The sequence below is a fragment of the Pimephales promelas genome, chromosome 7, assembly GCF_988280905.1.
Source record: "Pimephales promelas chromosome 7, fPimPro1.hap1.1, whole genome shotgun sequence".
Classification (NCBI taxonomy): Eukaryota; Metazoa; Chordata; class Actinopteri; order Cypriniformes; family Leuciscidae; genus Pimephales; species Pimephales promelas.
Window position 1 is genome coordinate 27,919,223 of NC_142775.1, and position 23,620 is coordinate 27,942,842.

At 36.6% G+C, this 23,620-nt stretch overlaps 1 protein-coding gene across 1 annotated transcript in view; it reads left to right on the plus strand.

The window, feature by feature from the left end:
• asic4a (acid sensing ion channel subunit family member 4a) overlaps window positions 1-23,620 on the plus strand; it is a 100,807-nt gene that overhangs the window by 69,365 nt on the left and 7,822 nt on the right. Inside the window, exons 2-7 of the mRNA XM_039656035.2 lie at window positions 16,826-16,970; window positions 17,226-17,353; window positions 18,393-18,546; window positions 19,490-19,543; window positions 21,630-21,783; window positions 22,201-22,292. Of these exons, the coding sequence (XP_039511969.1) occupies window positions 16,826-16,970; window positions 17,226-17,353; window positions 18,393-18,546; window positions 19,490-19,543; window positions 21,630-21,783; window positions 22,201-22,292 (727 nt within the window). The remainder of the gene's footprint in view (window positions 1-16,825; window positions 16,971-17,225; window positions 17,354-18,392; window positions 18,547-19,489; window positions 19,544-21,629; window positions 21,784-22,200; window positions 22,293-23,620) is intronic.

The following is a 23,620-nucleotide window of genomic DNA, read 5'->3' on the forward strand; positions in this document are numbered from 1 at the left end:
GATAATATGTTGGTTTTTTTTATCTATTGCCACCATGAGCAATGAATTATTATTATTTATTTTGTATTTGCATTTTTAGACAGTCCTGTTAATGTATTATATATCAGCCCATTCTCACTCCCAAGGTGTCACCTAACTGACGCCTTGGGAAGCATTTGACCATGCTTCAATATCTGACGCTTTAGGCGCCCTTTAGCGTCAGTTAGATGACGCCCTAGGATCGCGTGTACCCTACCCCCACCCCATACCTAAACCTAACCGCGTCCTCTAACTGACGCTTTACTTTAGCGTCAGTTAGATGACGCCGTCGGATCGCGTCATATAAGTGACGCTAAAGGGCGCCTAAAACGTCAAATATTGAAGCATGGTCAAAGGTGACGCCTTGGGGTGAGAATGTGTTGTATATATTTAGTCATAGGTTTTGTCTTTTGAAAAATGTTTCACTATTTCCTCATTTGAAATTCCTTATAATTTTACACTAAAATGTCATCATTTTTGTTAAGAAAACATCAATTTTGTTTGATGATATTAACAGTGCAAAAAATAAGAAATTAAGATTAAGAAATTATTAAGAAAACCTAGGCATTACACATTCTGTTGTTTAGTGAATTTGAATATTGCATTGTATCCAATTTAGCATTTTAGACATTTATTTAAGACCAGCATATATATATATATATATATATATATATATATATATATATATATATATATACTGTGTATTGGAGGTGATAACAGATTTATAATAATTAAGATACATTTTAAAGTGTCAGTAATGAGGTTTGGGATTTATAGTTAAAACAGAGAAGTGTAGGAATGATAGATGAAGATACAGCAGTCTCATTGGTGTGTTTGGGGCCCTGCTGTGTTTAAAAATGACCCATTAAGTAAACCAGAGGTTGGCTGCTGGTGGTGGGCTATAGAGGAGGTAGACATGGCTGCTTTAGAAATCTTTTAGCTCTTGCACAGGTATCCCTATAGTTCCCTATGTCCCTATATCTGTATAGTTCAGCACAAACTCCTGGACGTCAGTATAAGAAGTCTGACTTAAACCCCCTGGAGTTGCCACCTCTGCACAAAGCATTACCACCAGACAAAGAGCAACTCAGGGAAGCTAACCTCATTGATCTATATATTCGCTGTCCCCCACAACCAACCACAAGACAAACACAGACACACACACACACACACACGCACACACACACACACACACATCAATAAAGATGCATACCCTCTAAAAATGTGCACTGTGTGTGTAAACCTCAAGGTGTAGCCAAGACCTTGAAGATTCATTGGGGTAGATTGATTGCTATGCATTCATGCTGTGTGTTGTTTTTGCACCACTTTCATCACCAAACAGTGTTGAAATATAATGTCTGTTTTCAAACAGGTTTCACAAATGAAGAGTTCAGATGCAAAAGCCTCTAAATGCCATTTGAAATTTTCTTCTAAAATGATCATTTTTATCAAACTTGTATATTTAAGTTCAGTAATTTCACTTAAATGGCAATGATAATTACCTATTAATTGTTATTTAAGTGAAATTACTGAACTTAAATATACAAGTTTGATAAAAATCATCATTAAAGAAGAAAATTTCAAATGGCATTTAGAGGCTTTTGCATCTGAACTCTTCAAATACTCCTTCCATCAGTTTTAGATCCATTTTAGCTTTTTATATTTATTATTCTTTTTTATGGCATTTTTGTTCACTTACTTGCACATCTAACCAATTGTGTTCCGATATAAAAGATCGGTACTTACACATGCCTGAGTTCGTAGATGCTGATGCCAACATTCTAAATGAAATGAAAACTGAAAATATAAAAACAAGAGCAAGGTAAATAATAGCAAATGTTAAACCATGCAAGGTGAACTAAGGACACTAAAGCTGATTCATTAAACCCTGAATTGAATGCCATACTGGACCTAGACCATTATTAATTATGTCCCTTCATCTCAGGCAGTCACATAAAATTCTGTCAGCTCCCCTTTTACAGGACAGTATGTCCACATCAAGTGACAGAGATAGACAGTGAGAGAGAGAAGAGCTTGCATATGCCTGGCAGCTTGGTAAATTATTTCGTCTCGCATTCTAAATCAAATTTTTATGGATATTTTCAGACCTCTGTCCTTTGTTTATTCACCAGTCAAAATAGATTCAGGTTATTAGCAAAAAAAAAAAAAAAAAAAATTGATTCACCAGAGACTAATTGATACAGTTAAACATTTTTAAAATGACAAAATCCCTGTGACTTGCAAATTCATGCCCTCACTAACATGTAATAGACCTGTGTATCAAGATTACCATCTCAAAGCATTAAATCGAAGCATTTTCTTATCTCACCGCCAACACGCTTTGCTGTTTACATATATAATGTGTGCTATTGGGAATTGTTAATGCATTCAGTGATGAAATGCAATGTTTTGTATTCTGCTGTGATTAGGTTCAGTTGTGCAAAATCTGTCAGCTGCTGTGGTGGGTACCAAGGGATAGATTTCCATTTCCCTGGTCCCCTGTTTCACGACCTTGAGATTTGATTGAAAAAATAATCAAAACAAGATCAAACTCTCTGGAATTCAACATGACTCTGACTCTCACCCTGCTACAGTAGTTGTTCACAGCTCCATAATGAATTAGATTGGTGCATCAGATTAATTGAGCAAAATCTTAATGTCATTCAGTCCAAATGAAGGGGAAGATACTGAAGCATGTTGCTCAGCTCCAGACTGTCTGGGGCTCATAGGTGAATCAATCTATTAACTTCCCTCTCATGTCAGCGTTTGATGGTAAAAAAAAAATATGGTAAAAAAAAAAAAAAATAGGTTTTGAAGTTATCAGTGAGGGCATTCGTGTCACTTATACCCCTCTAAATTGCACAGCGCACAGGTGGAATCAGGGCTAACCAACACTTGTCATTGCTACTGCTTATGCAAAATCATAAAGAACCTTTATAAAATGAAAAATTCAAATGATGTTTGCGCCGAATGCAAATGCCAAGCAAGGCAATTTTTTCAGATGAACATTATTTGACACCCTCTTGGCTAGGAATAGTTCAGCGCTATTGACGCATGTTAATAACACATGAATTAGACTGGAAGAGAGGCTGTTTTTACAGTGGAATGGAATAGACATTGGTGTTCTCCTTCATTTTTGTTGACACCAAAACAGTCTTTTTTTCTGTTTGCATTCCTTTTAAATATCTACCTAACAAGTGACGTTTTCCATCCTTTGTTGGATTTCCTATTGAAATACAAAGGGTACATATCAATTAATTGTGACTTTACAACTCACAATAATTTCTTCTTGCAAAAGTCTTTATTTTTTTAATTTATTTAGTTTTTTTATCTTAAACTTTATCTCATAATTAACTTTTTTTTCTTCTGAAACAAACTTCCTTAAAAATCACAAGAGCCTTTGATTGGACAAAAATGTGTAATGCAAGATAAGCCATCAATATTTCTGCTCTGTTGTCGCAGGAAAGACAGGTTGTATATTTTAAACGTGCTTATCAGCTCAAAGCTATTCTCACCAAGGCTGCATTTATTTGATCAAAGCAGTAATATTGTGATTTTTTTTTTTTTTTTTTTTTTTTTTACAATTTAAAATAACTCTTTATTTGAATATATTTTAAAAAGTAATTTGAATCTTCAGTCTCTAGTCTTTAATGTCACATAATCCTTTATAAATTATTATAATATTCCGATCTGCTGATCTGCTTTCATTATTATTATCAATTCTGAAAAAAACAAAAAACAAAAAAAAAACAGTTGTGCTGCTGAATATTTTTGTGGAAACTGTGATGATTTTTCCTCAGGATTCATTAATGAATAGAAAGAACAACATTTATTTGAAATTCATTTTTTTCTATCCAATTTTAATGCACCTCTCCTTAATACAATTTATTTCAAAACAAATATCTTACTCCAAAAAAAAAAAAAAAAAAAAAATGAGAGGAGAAAATGCACCACTCCAGCTGGATATTATTTCATTAAAAAATGTAAGAAAGAAAAATACAAGACAGACCATAAAAAACATATTTCATATGTCTATTCCTCTTCCATTTGTCGTCTGTGCTCAGGACTCCAAATCATTTGAAAGCTTGTAAGAGGCTCTGATGTTGAATCTTGTACTTTTGCCATACAATGCAACCAACAAAAACATCTGTCACTCATTCAGCAGGGAATTAGGAAAAAAAAAACAAACAAAAAAAAAAACAACAAAAAAAAAACATCTAAGACATGTTTGCCAGATAAACTTGCAAATCAAACAGCTGCAAGTCAGCAGTGTGAAACTTTTTTAGATGTGTATTTGAGAAAGCTAAGCTTATTAGCAGCTCTTTATGGAAAGAGAGTATTGACCATCCATTCGGCCCTGATGCTGGGGAGCCTTAGTGGCCTTGCTGGAGTACCTTGCCATCTCGTGATCCCAATTTGGCAAGCATGGAGTCCACATGCTGGACATCTGCGAGGATGGCCCTGCTCCACACCACTAATAGCACACCAGCAGTTCTGATACATCTCTTCATTTAGAAGAGACAGAAATTCAGGCAAAGTCCCATTATGGATAGGTGAAAGCTCTGGACAGACAGGCTTATATTTTTTCGAACATTTCACATCAAATCAAGCTTTCGTGGTTTCCATTTTATCTGATTACACTGTAGTGTGCTCAACCCCGTTTGACCAGGACTTTTCAGATCCCAAATACTTTATTTTATTTATTTTTTTGTTTTGTTTATACAGTATGTTATTTTGTGGCTATTGCACCACCTTGTGAATAAATCAAGTGTTACATGTCTTATTTACATGAGAGAAGCGACATTCAATACACTGTCACAAATACTTTTGGACTCTGAGCACTTTTAAAACATTAAACCTGTTTGTCTAGTGTTGGTATGCTGTCTGAATCCCAAGGCTGTAAAAACACGAACATCCAGGGTACTTAATTCACTTATATTTTCCTACCATTTTAATATGAACAAGGTGTCATGCTGATAGCACCTAAGGAAGTTATTTGCCTTTACTTTTCAGCTAAATCTTAATTAAAACTGAAGGAAACAAAGTGCGCCTCAAAAACATAGGTGACAGCTGCTGCTTATTTGCAGGCACGGTCAACAATCACTGAGTGGTAAAGTATGTGGAGAAAAGGAGACAAGTAAATCCAAACATGGCCCATATGGCAGATGGTTAATAAAAATAAAAAAAAAATAAAAATAATTCTCATGGTCTGCAGACCCACACAAGCTGCACAGCTGCAAATTTCCCCACTCAGCTGAGCTCCGGTTCAGACTATCAAGTAAAATAGTTTATCTGACCACCCTCGGGCAGAGAGTGTATCATCAGTTCTCTTTCGTTGTCACTCCGAGTATCGTCGGATGACGACGAATGGGGTTTTGCTTATAAAGCCTATCAATTTAGAGTATTACAAAACGAGCCAATGGCAAAGCAATACCATGGGTCTGTGGAATTTTCATAGCGCAACTCCACCCCACCTCATGGGTATAAAGGATGACGCCGGCAACTTGCAAATATGTTTTCGCTTCGGAGCCAAATTTATTCTTTACTCCATAAGCCATCTCTGAACTGTTGCCACTCTGACGAGCGAGATTCTCCAGTGTTGGTGTGATGGCGATCTCCCAGCGAGTGCACTCTTCCTGCTTATATTTGCAGTGGTTTGCCAGTGAATGTGTTTCTCTCTGGGCACTTCAACACTGGAGAATCTCGTTCCGAAACCATATTATGAGAACTGGAGTCAGTATCCTGAATCGTGAATCACCATGGTACACCTATAATAAGTGTTTATTTTTGGACTCAGAGAGAGTGGTTTAAATTTGTGGTCGAGGTCAAGAGAGTTGCGGCCAAACCCAGTTCTGTTGCTAACTGGCATGTTCCAACATGTAGACACAGGAACGATGGAAGCTTACCTCGGGGTCCCTTGAGATTATCATTAGGCTACTGTATGTGCCTTTTAATGGTGCAACCCGATCTCATCCCAAGACGTCATATAACTGACGTTTTGGGACGTCTTTTGACCATACGACAATATTCGCCTTTTCAGGGTACCCTTAAACGTCGGTAGATGAGGTTATGGGATCCTAACTCTACCCCAGACCTGAACCTAACCCTAAACCTAACTGACTTTAAAGGTAAAGCGTCAGTTGTATGACAGCCCGGGATCGCCATCTACCGACGTTTAAGGGGGCCCTAAAAAGGCGGATATTGACGTATGGTCAAAAGACGTCCCAAGACGTCAGTTATATGACTTTTTGGGATGAGACTGTGTTAAATGGTGCGGCAGCAAAGAGGGATGCTTCAGTGTTTCATTCGCTTCACTTTTCAGTCTCTGTAGAGGTCTAAATGATAGTGTTGAGGAGGACAGCGACAGTTTGAGAATAAGTCATGATGACATCCCACCTTAAAGAAGAGTGCAGGAGTCAAATACATCCACACATCTAAATCCACTATAGGCATACCTGCTAGCTATGAACCAAAAACATTTGCTTGGCAATTTCTATTTACCTAAAGATTACATAAAAGCATGTCAATGCATTGTAAGTGCATGATTTTTATTTTCATAAACTGTGCAAAGAGTGAGAACATCATGCAGATGCTTTCAATAGCTTGTTTTAACCCAAAATATTCATTTAAGGGGCCACAATATGTCAGCTAGTATTCTCAGTTTATATTGTAATGGAAAGCTTTAATGCTATCTTGAAAGGATTTCTTCATTATATTATTATGACGCTCTCATGCTCCCTTAGACCTTGAAATGTTTGACTGATAGACCTCTTTACTGTGATTACTTGATGTATTTTTCAGCTTATGAACAATGACAATAGAGAGGCTCTTCTCACTGGAGAGGGACATACTTTTGTGTTGAAATGTCTTATGTGAGTGTCAGATTGTGTCGGATGTGTGAGCATTTCCACCTCAGATTGATGCAGAAAGATAAAGAACTGTGATAATCCTCTCAGAACAAGTGTAAAACGCTGTCGATAAGTCCTCGAGACATGGCCCATTTTTTCTGCATGGTGTGCATGAGGGATAAGCTGCTTAGGAAAAGATACTGCCAGTCAGTTGTTTAATGAAGTTAAGAATTGATACAATAAATATAACGTGTTTGATAGCCTGCCAAAGAGATACCGTAGATGCAGAGATGAGCGGCTGCCCACAAAAGCTGAACTAATGGAGCGTAATGCTGTACGGCACTTTCTGGCTCAACTGTTTAGTCTGACTGTTTAAAAGTCTCAACCGTTTACTCTGAAGATTTTGATATGTTAGGTAAAAGAAAGACTCTTCTAAAACCTATAGTGAGCTGCCTATAGAGGCAGTATTTGCATGACATTTAATAATAAGACTATTTCACACAGTATTTATATCTGCTGTGCATTTCTTTAATGTAATGACATGTCAAAATTAATTGCAATTCGAGTTTTCTGCACTATAGTTGAAGTTGCCTAAAACATAGTTTTCAGCGAATTTTTAAGGTATAGCCTGGCGTGAATTAATTGTAGCAAGACCACACCGTTTTGGTTTAGTAAGGGTTACACTTTATTTCGATACTCCACTTTAGACATTCTACTAACTATAAGTAACTATTCAACTACATGTAATCTAAATGTCATTAGAGTATTAGTAAGCTGTAGTAGACTGTCAGTAGACTCTTTGTTATGGTTATGGTTAGGTGTTAGTGCCAGGGTTCTGTCACATCTGTTTGGTTTCTAGTTTGGCAACGAATATACTTATTCGATTATATACTTATACTTGCGGACATAGCTGAATAAAAATGCTTTTGGAAAACGCACCCCAGATTATTTACAAGGACACCTTTAAAGGGTTAGTTCACCCAAAAATGAAAATTAGGTCATTAATTACTCACCCCCATGCTGTACCAACCCCGTAAGACCTTCGTTCGTCTTCGGAACACAAATGAAGATATTTTTGATTAAATTTGAGAGCTGTATAACTACCACATTGGCTCCTAAGGGACTGCCTCTTGACGGCCCAGAAAGTCAATGAAGAAAATGTTTAAATATCCCAAGTGACTACCGTGGCTCAACTATATGTTTATCAAGCGACGCGAATACTTTTTGTGCGAAAAAACAAACAAAAATAACGAGTTTATTCGACTATTTCTTTTCTTCCTTGTAGGACAGAGAGAGACTTCCTTAGATTTCCACGACGCATGCGCGAGAATTGCGATCTGCTTACACCAGCTTACACTACTTCAGATCGCAATTCTCGCGCATGCGTCGTGGAAATCTAAGGAAGTCTCGTTCTGGCCTACAAGGAAGAAAAGAAATAGTCGAATAAACTCGTTATTTTTGTTTGTTTTTTCGCACAAAAAGTATTCGCGTCCCTTGATAAACATATAGTTGAGCCACGGTAGTCACTTGGGATATTTAAACATTTTCTTCATTGACTTTCTGGGCCGTCAAGAGGCAGTCCCTTAGGAGCCAATGTGGTAGTTATACAGCTCTCAAATTTAATCAAAAATATCTTCATTTGTGTTCCGAAGACGAACGAAGGTCTTACGGGGTTGGTACAGCATGGGGGTGAGTAATTAATGACTTAATTTTCATTTTTGGGTGAACTAACCCTTTAACTTCTAATAATTTAACATTCAGTCAGCAATAGAACCTTTCAGATATATCGATTGGGTCAATGTTTAAATCACTATCCTGTCAATCAAACCACCACATTTTATAGGACCAGGGAATGACTGATACATTTACACTCTCAAGCACTCTGATCCGTACAAATTTCTTATGAGGCAGTTAGCTCAAATCCTTCAAACACCAGAACTGAATTTTAAACTCTCAGTCTGTCCAACTCACATCCTGCATATTAAGAAACTGAAGTTCTTATGTAGCTTCCCTAGATAATTGAAGACCAGTCGAGAGTGGAATCTGTCATATACCTGCCATAAATGAGAGGCTTTGGGTTTTACTTCATCTTTTTGCAGAAATTCAGTCCAGGAAGAGAAAGACAGTAAAGGCACATCAAACTGAGTGGAAGTGGAAAGAAACAAAGCAATTTTAGAGGGGAAATTGTAGCTGAGGACAGTTAATAGCTAGATATTAAGCCCAATTAAGTTGGATGTTAGTGAAAAGGGGAGATTTATGCAAATGCTTTGCAGTCAGGCGTTACTACAACAAAGGTTGCAACTGAAAGCTTGGGTTAGTGGTTCAATGTGAAATGGTTTCAAAGGTAAGCAAATATTATATGTTTGTCACAACAAAATTATACTCCCCACCTCTGGGAAGACTGCAATCTCAGCAAATTCATTACATTCAGAATAGTTTTTGCAAGAATGGAAAATTTGTTTATTCAAAAATGGACATTCTGTACTTATACAAGCATTTATTTTGTAATGACATATTTACATTTGGGAAGAACTAATGCTTTCAATCCACTGATCTGTTGCTAAAGGATTTATATATATATATATATATATATATATATATATATATATATATCAGTTTCAATCCATATACAATATACTGTATACCATATACAATACACTGTATACTGAATATAAGCAGGAATGACTGAACAATTCCTCCCTCAAGCTTTGCTCTCGCCTAGTGTAAGCAAACTCATTCCCTCTTCTAGAAAGAACCGAGGTTACGTTAAGTAACCTTTTTGCTTTGTTTCACAGAAACAAGATATGCTTTTGTTATACCTGGACAGTTTTGAGTGCCATTGTCTGCTGGTGACTGACAACCAACTCTTCCTTTTTTTTTTTTTTTTCTTTTTTTTTTCATTCGTCGTCTTTGCTTTATTTTTCACGGAGCATTATTTTGCATCTCTTCAGCTCTTGCATTGCATATTCATGGATTCTGAGGTGAAGAAATGAAGGGAGAGGTGTGTTTGTTTGGGGTTGATTTCAAATATCAACAGTGTTGATTTAAAGTATCAACAGAAATTGCTTAGAAATTGCTAAAAATATTTAGATTTATGTTTTAAATGTATAATAGAATGCCCATAACTCATCGGACAGTGGGAGTTGTGCACCTGGAGGATTTAGTAACAGACTAGGCTGGATGGCTGTTTCTGGGAACAGACAAATGTTGGACTGTTTACCTTTGCGAACTTTGGACAAGATGTTAAAAAATGGTCCATCAATCAGAGGCACTCTGGGCATTGGGCTCTAAAGCAGAGAAATGAGGCAGAGGAGAATGTGCCAGCAGCCATTTCCACTGCTGCATGATGGGAAAGCTTCCATTGCCCCCCCCCCCCCATCCCCCCAAAAAAAGGAACAAATGTTTGTCCCCTGAAAGTTGAAGTTGCAGAGCAAAACTGTGAAACGAGAGGTCTTTTCTTTCTATGCAGTCCCCAGGTTTTCTATCGGACCAGATAAAAGTCAATAAACAGGACTGAATCAGTTAGTCGATCAATTTGCCGGATCTCTGCCTCCAATGTCCATTCTTACATTTAATACACCTCATGTCACTCAAAAAGGCATCATGCTGAAAATCTGGCTTTGATGCTGACTAATATGATTATTTTAAATGCCACATTTAACATTTTGACCTTTTTAAATGTTCTTTCATTGGATTATGCAATATATTATAAAATATAGTGCTTTACTTAATCATGTTGCATCAATGTATTTGACACACTTGTGTGACACTTTATATGAACTAAACAGTACATTTATGGTGGTGTTTGTGTGTTTTCTTTTACAGTCTGATTATGTAAAATTATGTTTATATCCGTTTTCTTGTACCCTGTTTGACCAGCGTCTGCTTGTGAAAACACTGGCTATCTCCAGCCTCAATTAGAGCTGTGTGGTGTGTGTCGTCCACAGCTGCAGCTGGCAATTACTGCACGCCCATATTGCTCAGAGAGCCCTGCTTTGATTCAGCACGGAGCCAGCTGAGATTAGAATCCACATGCAGGCTGCTAAATGAACAGCCATGTGTTACATACATATAAGTGTGGCCCCTAATGGTCTCTTCTCATCAGAACATCTCAGCTGATGGAGAAATTTGGTGGATTTTTTACAAAAAAAAAAAAAAATGTTATTGTCAGTCACTCTGATGAAAAGATCATCTTAAACCAGCATGCATTTCTTATGCGTTACTGGTCTATGGTGGGCGGAGTTAGTGCAAATAGCCTCTGTCAAAAGGTGGATTTTTCACTTGGTGTAAATAGACACTCCATTTATTTCTAGTTTAAGTTTTAGTAACTTTGTGTGCTTTTGTCTTTTTTTTGGTCATTTGTGTTTGTATTAAATATTTCTATTGCTTGAATTTATTTTTATTTCAATTTCAGTAATTTTGCTTCTTCGACTTAAACTATCCACTTTAAATAGACGAGTGGCTCAGCCTCATTCTTCTAAATGCCTCACAAGAGAGAACCATAGAGTTTGGAGTGATTTGAGGTTGAATAAATGAGGACAGACTTTTAATTTTAATTTCATCCCATGCTGATACCAGCTTCCATAATACAAAGTATGTTGGAGACCAGTGCTGTTCTGGACTTTTGCCAAGAGTCTTTCTACTGTAACATTTCTTTCTTTCTTTGTTTGTGCTTTCAATAAATCCTACAAATTAAGCTTTGTTTCTATTTATGGTAGTGTTTTGATTTGGCATGTTAGCTAAAGATAGGAACTGAAAACGTTAAGAAGTAAAGGTCATAAATAATTATTATTTAATATATTTAATGAAAAGTGATTTTTTCCTGTATTGTGAGGTTGTTGTAACAGTCTTGGCCTGTCACATTAGCTTCTCTTTGGTATGTAAAGCTACTACCTGACACTAGGGGGAGGTAGTGTGCTTATTGATCTAGGATATCAGTAAGGAAATGATAAAAGAAGATGAACAGAATGGTGTCTGTGTGCCGAAATGAGAAAGTTGATAGATTGGCAAAAAATGCATCAAAAAAGAGCATATTGACATAGAAATTAAATTGTCAAAATCAGAAGGTAAGAATCTAGAGTGGAAAAGGGTAATGGAAATATGGCAATGTCAATGGGATCAGGAAAGTAAAGGAAGACATCTATAGGCTACAGGATTCAAAATAAAGTAGGTATTGTAAGAGAGATGTCAAATAGAAGGAAAGAGCAAGTTATGATAACAAGACTTAGAATTGGACATAGTAAGTTAAATGGAACTCTTTGTATTTTAGGAAAACATCCCACAGGACTATGTGATGAATGTCAAGAGGAGGAAACAGTCAGTCACATTTTTATGTCATGCAGGAAATTTACCCAAGAAAGGCAAAAGAGTTGAAACATAATTTTTAAGAAATTGGTATAGGATAATATAATGTTAAAAATATATTAGAATATGGTAAGAGTGAACAAGGAAAAAAAATATTTATTTTATTTTCTAAAGAGGACTGGACTGGAAGGACGAATATGAGTATGAAATGACAAGATAAAAATCAGTAGATGGCAGTAATGCAACTTTTTGGATGCCAACTGTCGTAAAACACCAAGGAAGAAGAAGGTGTCTGCGGGCCACTATAGACCTTATGCACCAGAGAAACGTGGGCGCCGTCATCTTTAGAATATTGTCTTTGAACTTCCGGTTCTGTATATTTCTATGGCATTGCTGTTGAGGAGTAATTAGCTGGTGAAGTGGATTTACTGTTAAAGTGAATTTAGAGTTAACAAAAGCTATCATGAGCATTGTAATGTTTATCATAAGCATTGTAAAGCAGATGTCTTAACAAATGTCGAACGGGAATTTTTTTACGAGCAGTTCATTCAAACCTATGCAAGATCGCTGTGGAAATACATACCCGAAAGTCAAAAGACAACGAGCGCAACGCTGAAAATGGGGGGGGGCTACATAAGGTCTATAGGGGATTATCACGCTGATACGTGGTACTTCCGGATTCAGTGATGTGCACTGCCACTTCTGTTGAATTACTAATCTCACTGGCGAACTGATGACAGACTACACTAAGTTTATTTATACGTCATCCCTGGTAAATTAGTCTGATTCACTAAAGTGCCGGCTGCAAATAAACGTGCTACCTTGTTTTATTTTAAAGTTTTAATCCACTTCTTCCTTATACTCAATTCAGTCGGGAATCCAAAGCTTAAGTAGGGTTGGCGTTGTTGGTTAGATTTACAAAGTGGAACAGAGCAGTGACATATATAGCCTTCGCCTCAGCCATTGTTGAACTGCGTCAGAAGTGGACATGCACAAAATTGACAAATCCCGCCCATGAAACCCGTAAGCGTGATAATCCCCCATTTAGATTCCAGACTCGCCATCTATGGGATTTTCTGCTCAGTCAATGTAAGATTCTGTGTTTTCTTTATGTGTTTATAGTATGATGTTAATTTTTGTTTGCTTGTTTGTAGAAGGACTCTTTAGTCCTACTGATAATATCCAGGAGGATTGTTCAAAAGGACTGTTTAACTACTTACTTCTATTCTCCTCGTGATCTTCTGGGTCAGTGTACAAGGAGAAAAGTCTAGTTGCTCATATGGTCTATGATGGAATATACCGGACTGATTCCAGCCATTGCATTTCCAGACTTCCTTACACTTAAGTACAACTGAATGGACTTTGTCATTTTTGCCTATATCCAGATAAGAACTTTTGCACTGCTTTTGTAAAGTGTTGTTGATGTGTGACTTGTTCCTTCGTTGAAATCATTTGACTCTGGGCATGCTATGTGTGATTTCCTATCATGTATTGATGGTGGTATACCTCTTTCTTTTATGAATAATACTCACTTTTGCATCTATTTCTTGTCTTACTGAGTATTTAGACTAACACAGAACCTAGCCGGCAGTTCCCTCCCTAATATAAATCTTGTGCCAATTAGTCCGTGTGTGAATACTAGACAAATTATTACGCATTGGCACCGAACAGGGACCCGTAGGCATTTATAATCTCTTGTGTTCAGTGGATTTTTCAGATGTTTTAGTATGGCAAGTCAGGCTGCTCTGGGAAAGGATGAATATGATCCTGAACTGGATTTCTCATCTAAGACATGTATAACCAGAAGAGACCCATTTGGGTACGTTACACACATTCAGCAACTTGTACATTGATGAAGAAGAAGATGAGGAAAGGGAAAATAGCTTAGATGATGTGCATGATGTAACTTTCACAGTGCAAACAGATGCTTGTTGTGAGGTTGGTTTAGGTACAGTGCTTACTCAGGAAACAGCAGGTGAAGAAAAGGTCATCTCCTATGCCTTATGTATATTATGAAGGCATACTGTTTCTGAAATGGGAATGTTTAACTGTAATGTGGACTGTAGAACAGTGGAGGCCATATTTGGAGGGTCAACCATTTACAGTTATCACGGACCAGTCAGTGCTGACATGGGTCTTTCAGCCCGTTCTCATCCTTTAACGTCATATAGAACGCTATATGCAAAAACGGCGCTATACTACGCACATGGCACCCTTTATCGTTAATATAACACGCGAACCCAAGACGTTATAAATCCTTTAGCGTGAATATGACACGCACACCCTACCCCATACCTAAACTTAGCCCTCACAGCACGTGTTATATTAACGATAACGGGTGCTATGTGTGTAGTATAGCGCTGTTTTGTCATATAGCGTTCTATATGACGTTAAAGGATGAGAATGCGTTGGGTCTTTCAGCACCCAAAGCCTTCATCATGCCTCACCCATTGAACATTGAGATTACAAGGCTTTCACTTCACAATAGTATCGTAAAGGTCAATGCAATGTGGTGCCTGACGTATTGTCCAGAGTGCATAACCATACTCCTCAGAAAATTATTGCAGTAATGAAAGCCACCAATGTACTACCAAGCAACTTGTAAGTAGATCTAACTCAGATTGCCACGGATCAACAAAACGACCCAGAGTTACAAGAACTGATTCACAAGGCACAATGCAATGAATTTGCGGACCCTACACGCATCCACTATGTGATGAAGAACAGTTTTCTGTTTGGTATTCTACCAAAAGGACAAGGACAAAAACTCCAAATTATGTTCTTGTCCAGTCAACGTGAAGCTATGTTACACTATTCACATCATAGTCCCCTTAGTGGACATCTGGGGAGATTGAAAACTCTAAAATTACTTGATATTGCATATTGGCATAATTTGAGAAGTGATCTATGGAAGTATGGCAAAGAATGTACTACCAGTCAAAAATACAAACCCGCAATAACAAAGCTGATTGGTCATCTTTAATCAACTCATGTTGTCGAACCTGGGTAAATGTTAGGAGTGGACTGAATGGGACCTTTCCCTAAAAGCAGTAAACAAAATTAATACCTTCTTGTGGTTGTTGACGAAATGGGTGGAAATGTTTCCATTGTGCACAGCCAAGACACCACAAATAGCTCAAGATAAAACTTCCAGTTTATCACAAATCTAACCTGGAAAAGTTACCTCAGTTACCTGTTTCATTTCGAGGAGCACACGGATGCAGCTGATGTAAGTCATTTATTAATAATTATAAGTACATTTTTCTAATTGCGTTATTGAATAGTGTCTGTAAACTGCACAAAGACTCTTCAAATATGAAATGCACGCAGAGACAGAAGCGTGCGCGTATATATCATGACTATATATGAATGTTATTTGAGTTCTTAAATAGTCTTGTGGTAGATCCTTTTCCAAGTGTGTCAGAGGTTGCAGGTTCTAATCCACGCTAGTATATTGTTTTGTTTTGTTTTTGTTTTTCTCATCAAAACTGAATATGTTCATCAGTGGTTACAGTCTATATCAAGCAGGGAAACGTTTGTGTGCATTTTATTTAGTGATTTCACCAGAGTGAATAGAGAGTCTCCACAACGGCGATAGATTGAAGAGCGCATCCGAGTGAAGACTGCGCTCGCGCCACAAGAGAACAACATATGCAACTGATAGCAGTGGCAATGAGCGTTCAGCTTGAGTTTAAAACTAAAAGCATTTAATGCTAGATCTCTTATTTAATAGGGAACAAAATGAATGCTCTGCCAGTTAACTGGAGATGTTTTATATGTTTCAAAAAATGGTGGATACAAAATGACTTTGGTTTGCTCCCTAATATAAATCTTGTGGCAATTAGTCTGGGTGTGAATACTAGACGAATTGTTACAAGGTAGTACACCCACTAAGATTTCTTTTTTTATCCACCTGTGCTTTTTGTTGATCCATTCTCTCCTGACATTTATGTGTCAGTGGTTTTGTCTTTTATTCTTGAGTATTCCATTGAGTCCTGTGCGTCAGGATGCATTGTACCTGAATAATATAATAGTCTTTTTGTCACTTTTGCTTGAAGAAAGACATGAACTTATATAAATAACAAATTGCATGCTTTTATTTATTTATTTATTTATTTATTTATTTTTAGTGGTTGTGGTTTATGGAAGAATATTAAGTCAAATTTCAAAAGTTATTGCATTTGATCTAGTCTACTCTTGTCAATATTACCGACATGGAGCAATTTATTTTGATGTGATGATTTCATTTGAGGCAGATATGTTTCTGGGGATGTGGACAATTCATTTTCCTCTTGAGGAACAAACGTATTGCATGCTAATGTTATGGATTGTAGAACTGTCTCACCTCAATTGAAAATGAAATTGACAGGAATGAGACAGAAAAACATTGTTTGTTATGTCTCCAAATACAAATGCCTACTGACAAGGTGATACATTGTTAAACTTTTAATGAATGTCTGATTTGACAACTCTTGATGTTTAAAGTGGTCTTTTCCCCAATTAATCATACGCATCTTAAAAAGGCATCTTATAATAACAAAGGTTATGGCTTCTAAATATTGAAGCTTGTTTGTTGTTATGGCATCCCCAATGCCAGAGTATGACATTTTTAATGAATCATTTGTGTTGTTGTTTTTTTTTTTTTTTTTTCATAGGTCTACACAAGATATGGGAAATGCTATACTTTCAATGGCAACAAAACAACCTCCAGGAAGACAAAACAAGGAGGAATGGGAAACGGGCTGGAGATTATGTTGGATATCCAGCAGGATGAATATCTGCCTATCTGGAAAGAGACAAGTGAGTTATTATGCCACACAGAGATGTTTTTTTTTTTTTGGTCCGAAAGTTGCAAAGTCATCCCATATTTTTTGCTTCTCAGAAGTGTGCCTGCACAAGCTGTTAAGTTAGATTTTTGATATTTGTGATGTTGTTTTTTTTCCCCCATTTGTATTGATAGGGGAAATGTGAGGCTTATCTTTGTGTTCCCATTCATATTGGCAGTTCTGCTCTCTTACCTCTGTGTTTTATTTTTATTTTATATTTCTTTTGCAGATGAAACATCTTTAGAGGCAGGAATCCGTGTTCAGATCCACAGTCAGGATGAGCCACCCTACATCCATCAGCTAGGCTTTGGAGTCTCTCCGGGATTCCAGACCTTTGTATCCTGTCAAGAGCAAAGGGTATAACCCTTCTCTTGAATCATTCTCAAACTTTTCAGGCCAAGTACCACCTATGATGAAATTCAACCTTCTCAACTAGTGTTGGGCCCGAGTCCATCTTATCGAGTCAAAGTTGAGTTCAGGTCCTTAAACAATTGAGTTTGAGTTGGAGACATTTAGTAATGTCTTATCTTAATTTTATGTTGTTACTGTGTCCATGCCAATTTCAAGTACAAGTGAAGAGTTCAGATGCAAAAGCCTCTAAGTGCCATTTGAAATTTTCTTCTAAAATGATAATTTTTATCAAGCTTGTATATTTAAGTTCAGTAATTTCACTTAAATGGCAATGAAGATTACCTATTAATTGTCATTTACGTGAAATTACTGAACTTAAATATACAAGCTTGATAAAAATGGTCATTTTAGAAGAAAATTTCAAATGGCATTTAGAGGCTTTTGCATCTGAACTCTTCAAGTACAAGTCCGCTCAAATGCGTCTAAATTTGAGTTCATTTATAATTGAAGAGTTCAGATGCAAAAGCCTTTAAATGCTATTTGAAATTTTCTTCTTTAATGATGTTTTTTATCAAACTTGTATATTTAAGTTCAGTGATTTCACTTAAATAACAATTAATAGGTAATTATCATTGCCATTTAAGTGAAATCACTGAACTTAAATATACAAGTTTGATAAAAATCATCATTAAAGAAGAAAATTTCAAATGGCATTTAGAGGCTTTTGCATCTGAACTCTTCAATTGCAGTCCAAGTCCTAGTAGGCTACCCCAACTTTAACTGTACCTTATGTATCTGATAAATTTATAGAGAACTATAGAGAAATTTTACTTGAAATGGAAGTAGTGACTGATTTTTTTCTCTCCATATTGTAATGTACATCCAAGTGACAGAGATTATAGAAAAATAAAATCGTACCGCTTAGTCAATCACTTCAGCTTGAGAACGCTGCTTTTATGCATACTTAATTTGCATTTTTTCTGTTTGTCTCCCTCTCACTTTATCTTCCCTGCTCTTCTCATTTGCTCTCCCTCTCTGTGTGTAGTTGACCTACCTGCCCCAGCCTTGGGGGAACTGCCGCTCCACCAGTGAGCAGATGATCCCGGGTTACGATACCTACAGTATCAGCGCCTGCCGCCTGCGCTGCGAGACTCTTGAGGTTCTGCGTGAGTGCAACTGCAGGATGGTGCACATGCCGGGTAACGCTACACCGCCGCATTCATTTCCCACTCAACCTAATCAGCGTGCTAATGTATTCTGCTAATTGCTAAAATGCTAAATGAATAAACTCTTCTCATCTAATTTGCTCCAGGCAGTGGAGCCGAAAGCTTAATGCAAGTCTCTAAATTAACTTACTGTCTAGTCACACAATACGAGGAGCTCGAGTAGTTCATTCGGGCGATCGAAGGGAAGATCTGGAACGATTGCAATCTGACACCAATGACCCAGAGCTGCTGATTTGTGACGCTCCACTCAAAGCATTTGGCAAACTTCAAAAAAGCAAATACATTAATTTTCACTTTTGAAAACCAACAACGTATGGAGTGGAGGACATTCTCTCCCTCCAGAAACCTCTTTTCTAATTAACTCCACCACACCTGAGTTGTTATCAGTGTGGCTTCTCAGAGAGCGTGTGACTGTTGGAGGCCGGGCTCTAATGGAAGCTCTGCTTCTCTGATTTTCTCCTTTAATGTTTCCAAATCAATCTCCCATAATGCAAATTGAAAAGAGGGACCAAAAGAATTAACTCAAAGGCCATTTTCTCTTAGGTGACATGCATATTTCCTCAGACCAGTGGTGCTTTTGATTTGGACCTGATGATTTGGGCGAGTTGGACCTCCTGCGGTATTGTGTGTTGATGGGGATTGGGCTAGACCTTTAATGTGCCTTTAGGGAGGGTTTGGATCAGTTCTTTTTGGGTGCAATTAGGCCTAGAATGATGGTCATGAGGGAGGCGTTGTGAAAGCAAACCCATCTCCCTCAGTAACACACTACCTTCCATCATTTTAGGATGAATAACAAAGCAGAGCCGCGCTGTCTCTTTCTCTGCCACTCACACTTTTTCTTCCTTGGCTGGCGGTGAAATAACAGCAATCATTTTGCTTGTGATTGATCAGAGTCATTATGTATTTTGTTTCTCAGGAGATGCCGATATCTGTACTCCCAGCAATATCAAATGTGTGGACAAAGCACTTGGTAAGCAAGCATTTTTCATTTTTGCTAACGCCCTGGAGTGTAATATCTCTGGAGGTTGTGGGCACAAATAATTAAATCCTTGATAAACAGATGATTCTGTGCATGGTTTGAGGTGGGAGAAACAGGTCAGTCCAAGAAGGAGAGTGCTCTCCAGTGCTTTGACATTCTTTAGAGAGTATCTCTGTAGTGCATTACCCTCTGATACTCTCACGGTGTTATCGGTCGCTGTAGGTATTTTGTTCCACTGATTTTATGACACTCGTAAATGGAGCGGCTCATGAAAAGTTGATGATGAGAGATGTATCGGTACAATTATGATAGCCCTTATCTAATAAGCCAGAAATTTAATTATCTCCGCAGTCAAAAGGAAACTCGACCCCATTTAATGGGTAGTTGAACTAAATCCAGATATATCTCGAAAGAATAGACTGTACTTGCATTCACTAGCTATTCAAATATTCTGACTGAAATCTTGATTGTTTACTTTAATAATGATTTATTTTCTCACCCTATTACAGGAACATGTCTAAATGCCACAGCCTATTAAGACACAAAAAGCTTGCTTAAAATGCCTGCTTACTCATAAAGCATTATTTAAATTTATTTTAAAATTTCAACGATTCATATTAAATAACTTTAGAATATTTATTACAATATTTATTCTAATAATAATAATAATAATAATAATGAGTAATAATATCAAATTCAGGTACTTATTTTTGACATGAATTATTGTTACAGTTTTCCAGTTGTATTTGATGAGTTCAGATGCAAAAGCCTCTAAGTGCCATTTGAAATTTTGTTCTAGAATGACCATTTTTATCAAGCTTGTGTATTTAAGTTCAGTAATTTCACTTAAATGACAATTAATAGGTAATCTTCATTGCCATTTAAGTAAAATTACTGAACTTAAATATACAAGCTTGATAAAAATGATAATTTTAGAAGAAAATTTCAAATGACACTTAGAGGCTTTTGCATCTGAACTCTTCATTTGTATTCAGTGTATCTTTTCATTTCTTTTTGAAAGAAATGAACACTTTTATTTAGCAAGGACACATTAAATTACATAAATAAATCAAAGGTGATAGTAAAGACAGTTATGTAACAAAAGTTTATATATCAAATAAATCTTGCTCTTTTGAACTTTCTATTAATCAAATGACGAATATCATGAAGTATCCCAGTTTTAACAACAATAATTAAGCAGAACAGCGTTTTTTATGATATTAATGTTTCTTGAGCAGAAAATCAACATATAAAATTATTTCTAAAGGAACATGTGACTAAAGACTGGAGTAATGATGCAGAAATTTTAGCCATCACAGGAATAAATTACATATTAAAAATTACAATTGGAAAACACTGATAATTCATCACAATTACAGATCCCAAACATTTGAACAGTAGTTTATATACTGTGGATTAAATATTATGCTTACATACAGCTTAATTTATATACATAATTTTTATACAATATATACATTTATATTGCTCATTATATAGTTTCAGCTTCTAACTAGTTTGTGGTTTGAGTCTTTTTCAAAAGGGTCACTTGACTACTTGAACTACTTTAAAATATGAGAGGCTTGACAAATTGTGAAGTAGCTTCCTTACTGCAACATCTGCATATAATAATATAAATCAAATTGGCGGTGACGTGGCATGTAAACTAAATTTTGTTCTTAATAGAAGGCACTAATGCTAAATACATGGTGCATTCATTGTAGACAATTTATGATCATGACATTCATGATACTTCCTCTCAGGGAGGTCGAGTGTGTGTGCTCTCTTCTGGATGCCCTTCAGAAACCAAATTAAATCTGAACAACACGTTGAGTGTGTTTCAAGCATCTTATGGATGATTATTTAGCACTGGTGTTATCTCTCCACATTAGTTTGATGAATGAAGAATGGGTGTGCAGGTGTGGGCTAGAGCACCTGCTCGCTCGCTCGCTCTCTCTCTCTCTCTCTCTCTCTCTCTCTCTCTCTCTCTCTCTCTCTCTCTCTCTCTCTCATACACACACACACACACACACACATATCTTTCTTCTGCTCTAAACTGATATGTGTGTCCTCTTTGCAGCACTGCTTCAGAAAAGTTCAGGTGACACATGCTCCTGTGAAACTCCCTGTAATCTGACCCGTTATGGTAAAGAGCTGTCCATGGTTAAAATCCCCAGCAAGGGCTCGGCTCGCTACCTATCTAGAAAATATGACAAGTCCGAAGAATACATCAGGTTTGGCAACCTTTCCACCTTCAATATAGTTTTTTCTGATTCTAAATATATAATGAATGTATATGATTTACCAACCCGATCTCACGACCAAGTCGTACGAATTCGACGAATGATTAAAAAGGGGCTAATTCGTACGAATTCATACGACCTCACTCATGCATTAGTATGATTTTGCTAAATCGTACATATTTTACGAATTGGCCAATTCGTATGAATTCGTACGAATGATCTACCCCTTACCCCGCCCCTAAACCTACCCATCACGTGGGTTTAGACAAATCGTATGAATTCGTACGAATGAGGTCGTACAAATTAGTACGAATTAGACACTTTTTAATCGTTCGTCGAATTCGTACGAAATGGTCGTGAGATAGGGTAGGATTTACACATAACTATTTTATTGTCCTTTTGTTTTAGAGACAACTTTCTTGTTTTGGACATCTTCTTCGAAGCTCTAAATTATGAAACAATAGAACAGAAAAAAGCGTATGACGTTGCAGGATTATTAGGTGGGTCTCTTATGCTTCATTTTATCACATTGTTTTCTATACATTGTAATTTTCAGTGTATCTGATTCTGAACTAAGCTTGACATCAATATAAAATGAAAACGACTATTTACTTTCTTAATGCACTTTCCTGGTCTTATTGTGAACAATTCCTTGGTTCACATTGTTCCTACGAAGAAAATGTTTGTCATCAAATAAAACAGTCCAGGCCTGGTCCTCTCTCGTCATTCAGATCGCCGCTCCTCCTTTTATGCCTACGCTCCTCCGTGAGAGATTCGAGACCAGTGTGTCACGCAGGTGTCGCTCATTATCAATCCCGTCCTGCTCACCACACTTACACATTCACATAAATTGTTTTTTTTTTGTTTTTTTTTTTTTTGTTGCTGTTGTTGCAAAAATCACTTCAGCCAAACAGGCTTATATCACTCAATTTTTTTTTTCCAGTTCCAGTATACCCACGGCAAATTTCTTTTTTGTTCTTCACTTAGAGGTAAAACGTAGTTTTGAAAATATGTGACCAGACATACTGTTATTGAACATCAACATAAAGACACTTTCCTCTCTCAATAACAAATAAACACATAACAAAATTAAAAAAAAAAAACAGAAAGCATATGATCGCAACATGGATATTTTTGCACAAGCTCTGCAATTCAGCACTTTAGCAGAATCAAGTCACGTTTATTTGCAGCACTTTATTCAATAGATGCTTAAAATCAAGCGGCTTTACTGTATCAAACATGCAAAACAATGTCTCGTAATTTTCTACTATAAAGCAGTTCTCCATTCAGTGTGTTCATGATTTCATTGGAGGACATCTGACCTCCAGGGATTGGACAGGAAAAATGAAGTGGAAAAGATTGCCACGTGAAATAAATTGGAGCCTCAATTGTACAAAAGTGTTTACCAGCCCATTTTTGCAGAAACTTTTGACTTTTCCAGAAAATTGGCTTTGGCAAGCTGTTTCTAACTCTCAAAACTAACTCCAACGAAGTTAGTTTTGGCCTGATTTTGTTCTAAATGACATAACATCAGTTAGTTCTTAGATTTCGCTTTATATCTGAATACCAGGACCTTTAAAATTAGTTTTAGTAATTTTAGCACTTAACATTAACTTCATTTATTTCAGTTAATTGCCATACCAAGCTTACATATCTATTTTTCATTTTAGTTGTAAAAGTGTGAGATTATTTGATTTCAGCTTTATTTCAATGAACATACATTATATTTTTTAAACACAGTTTCAGTCAGAAATAAAGCATATTTATAAAGTTAAATAGTCTTCAGTTCACATGAAAAAAAAAATAGTATTTTTTACTTTTTGTTTTC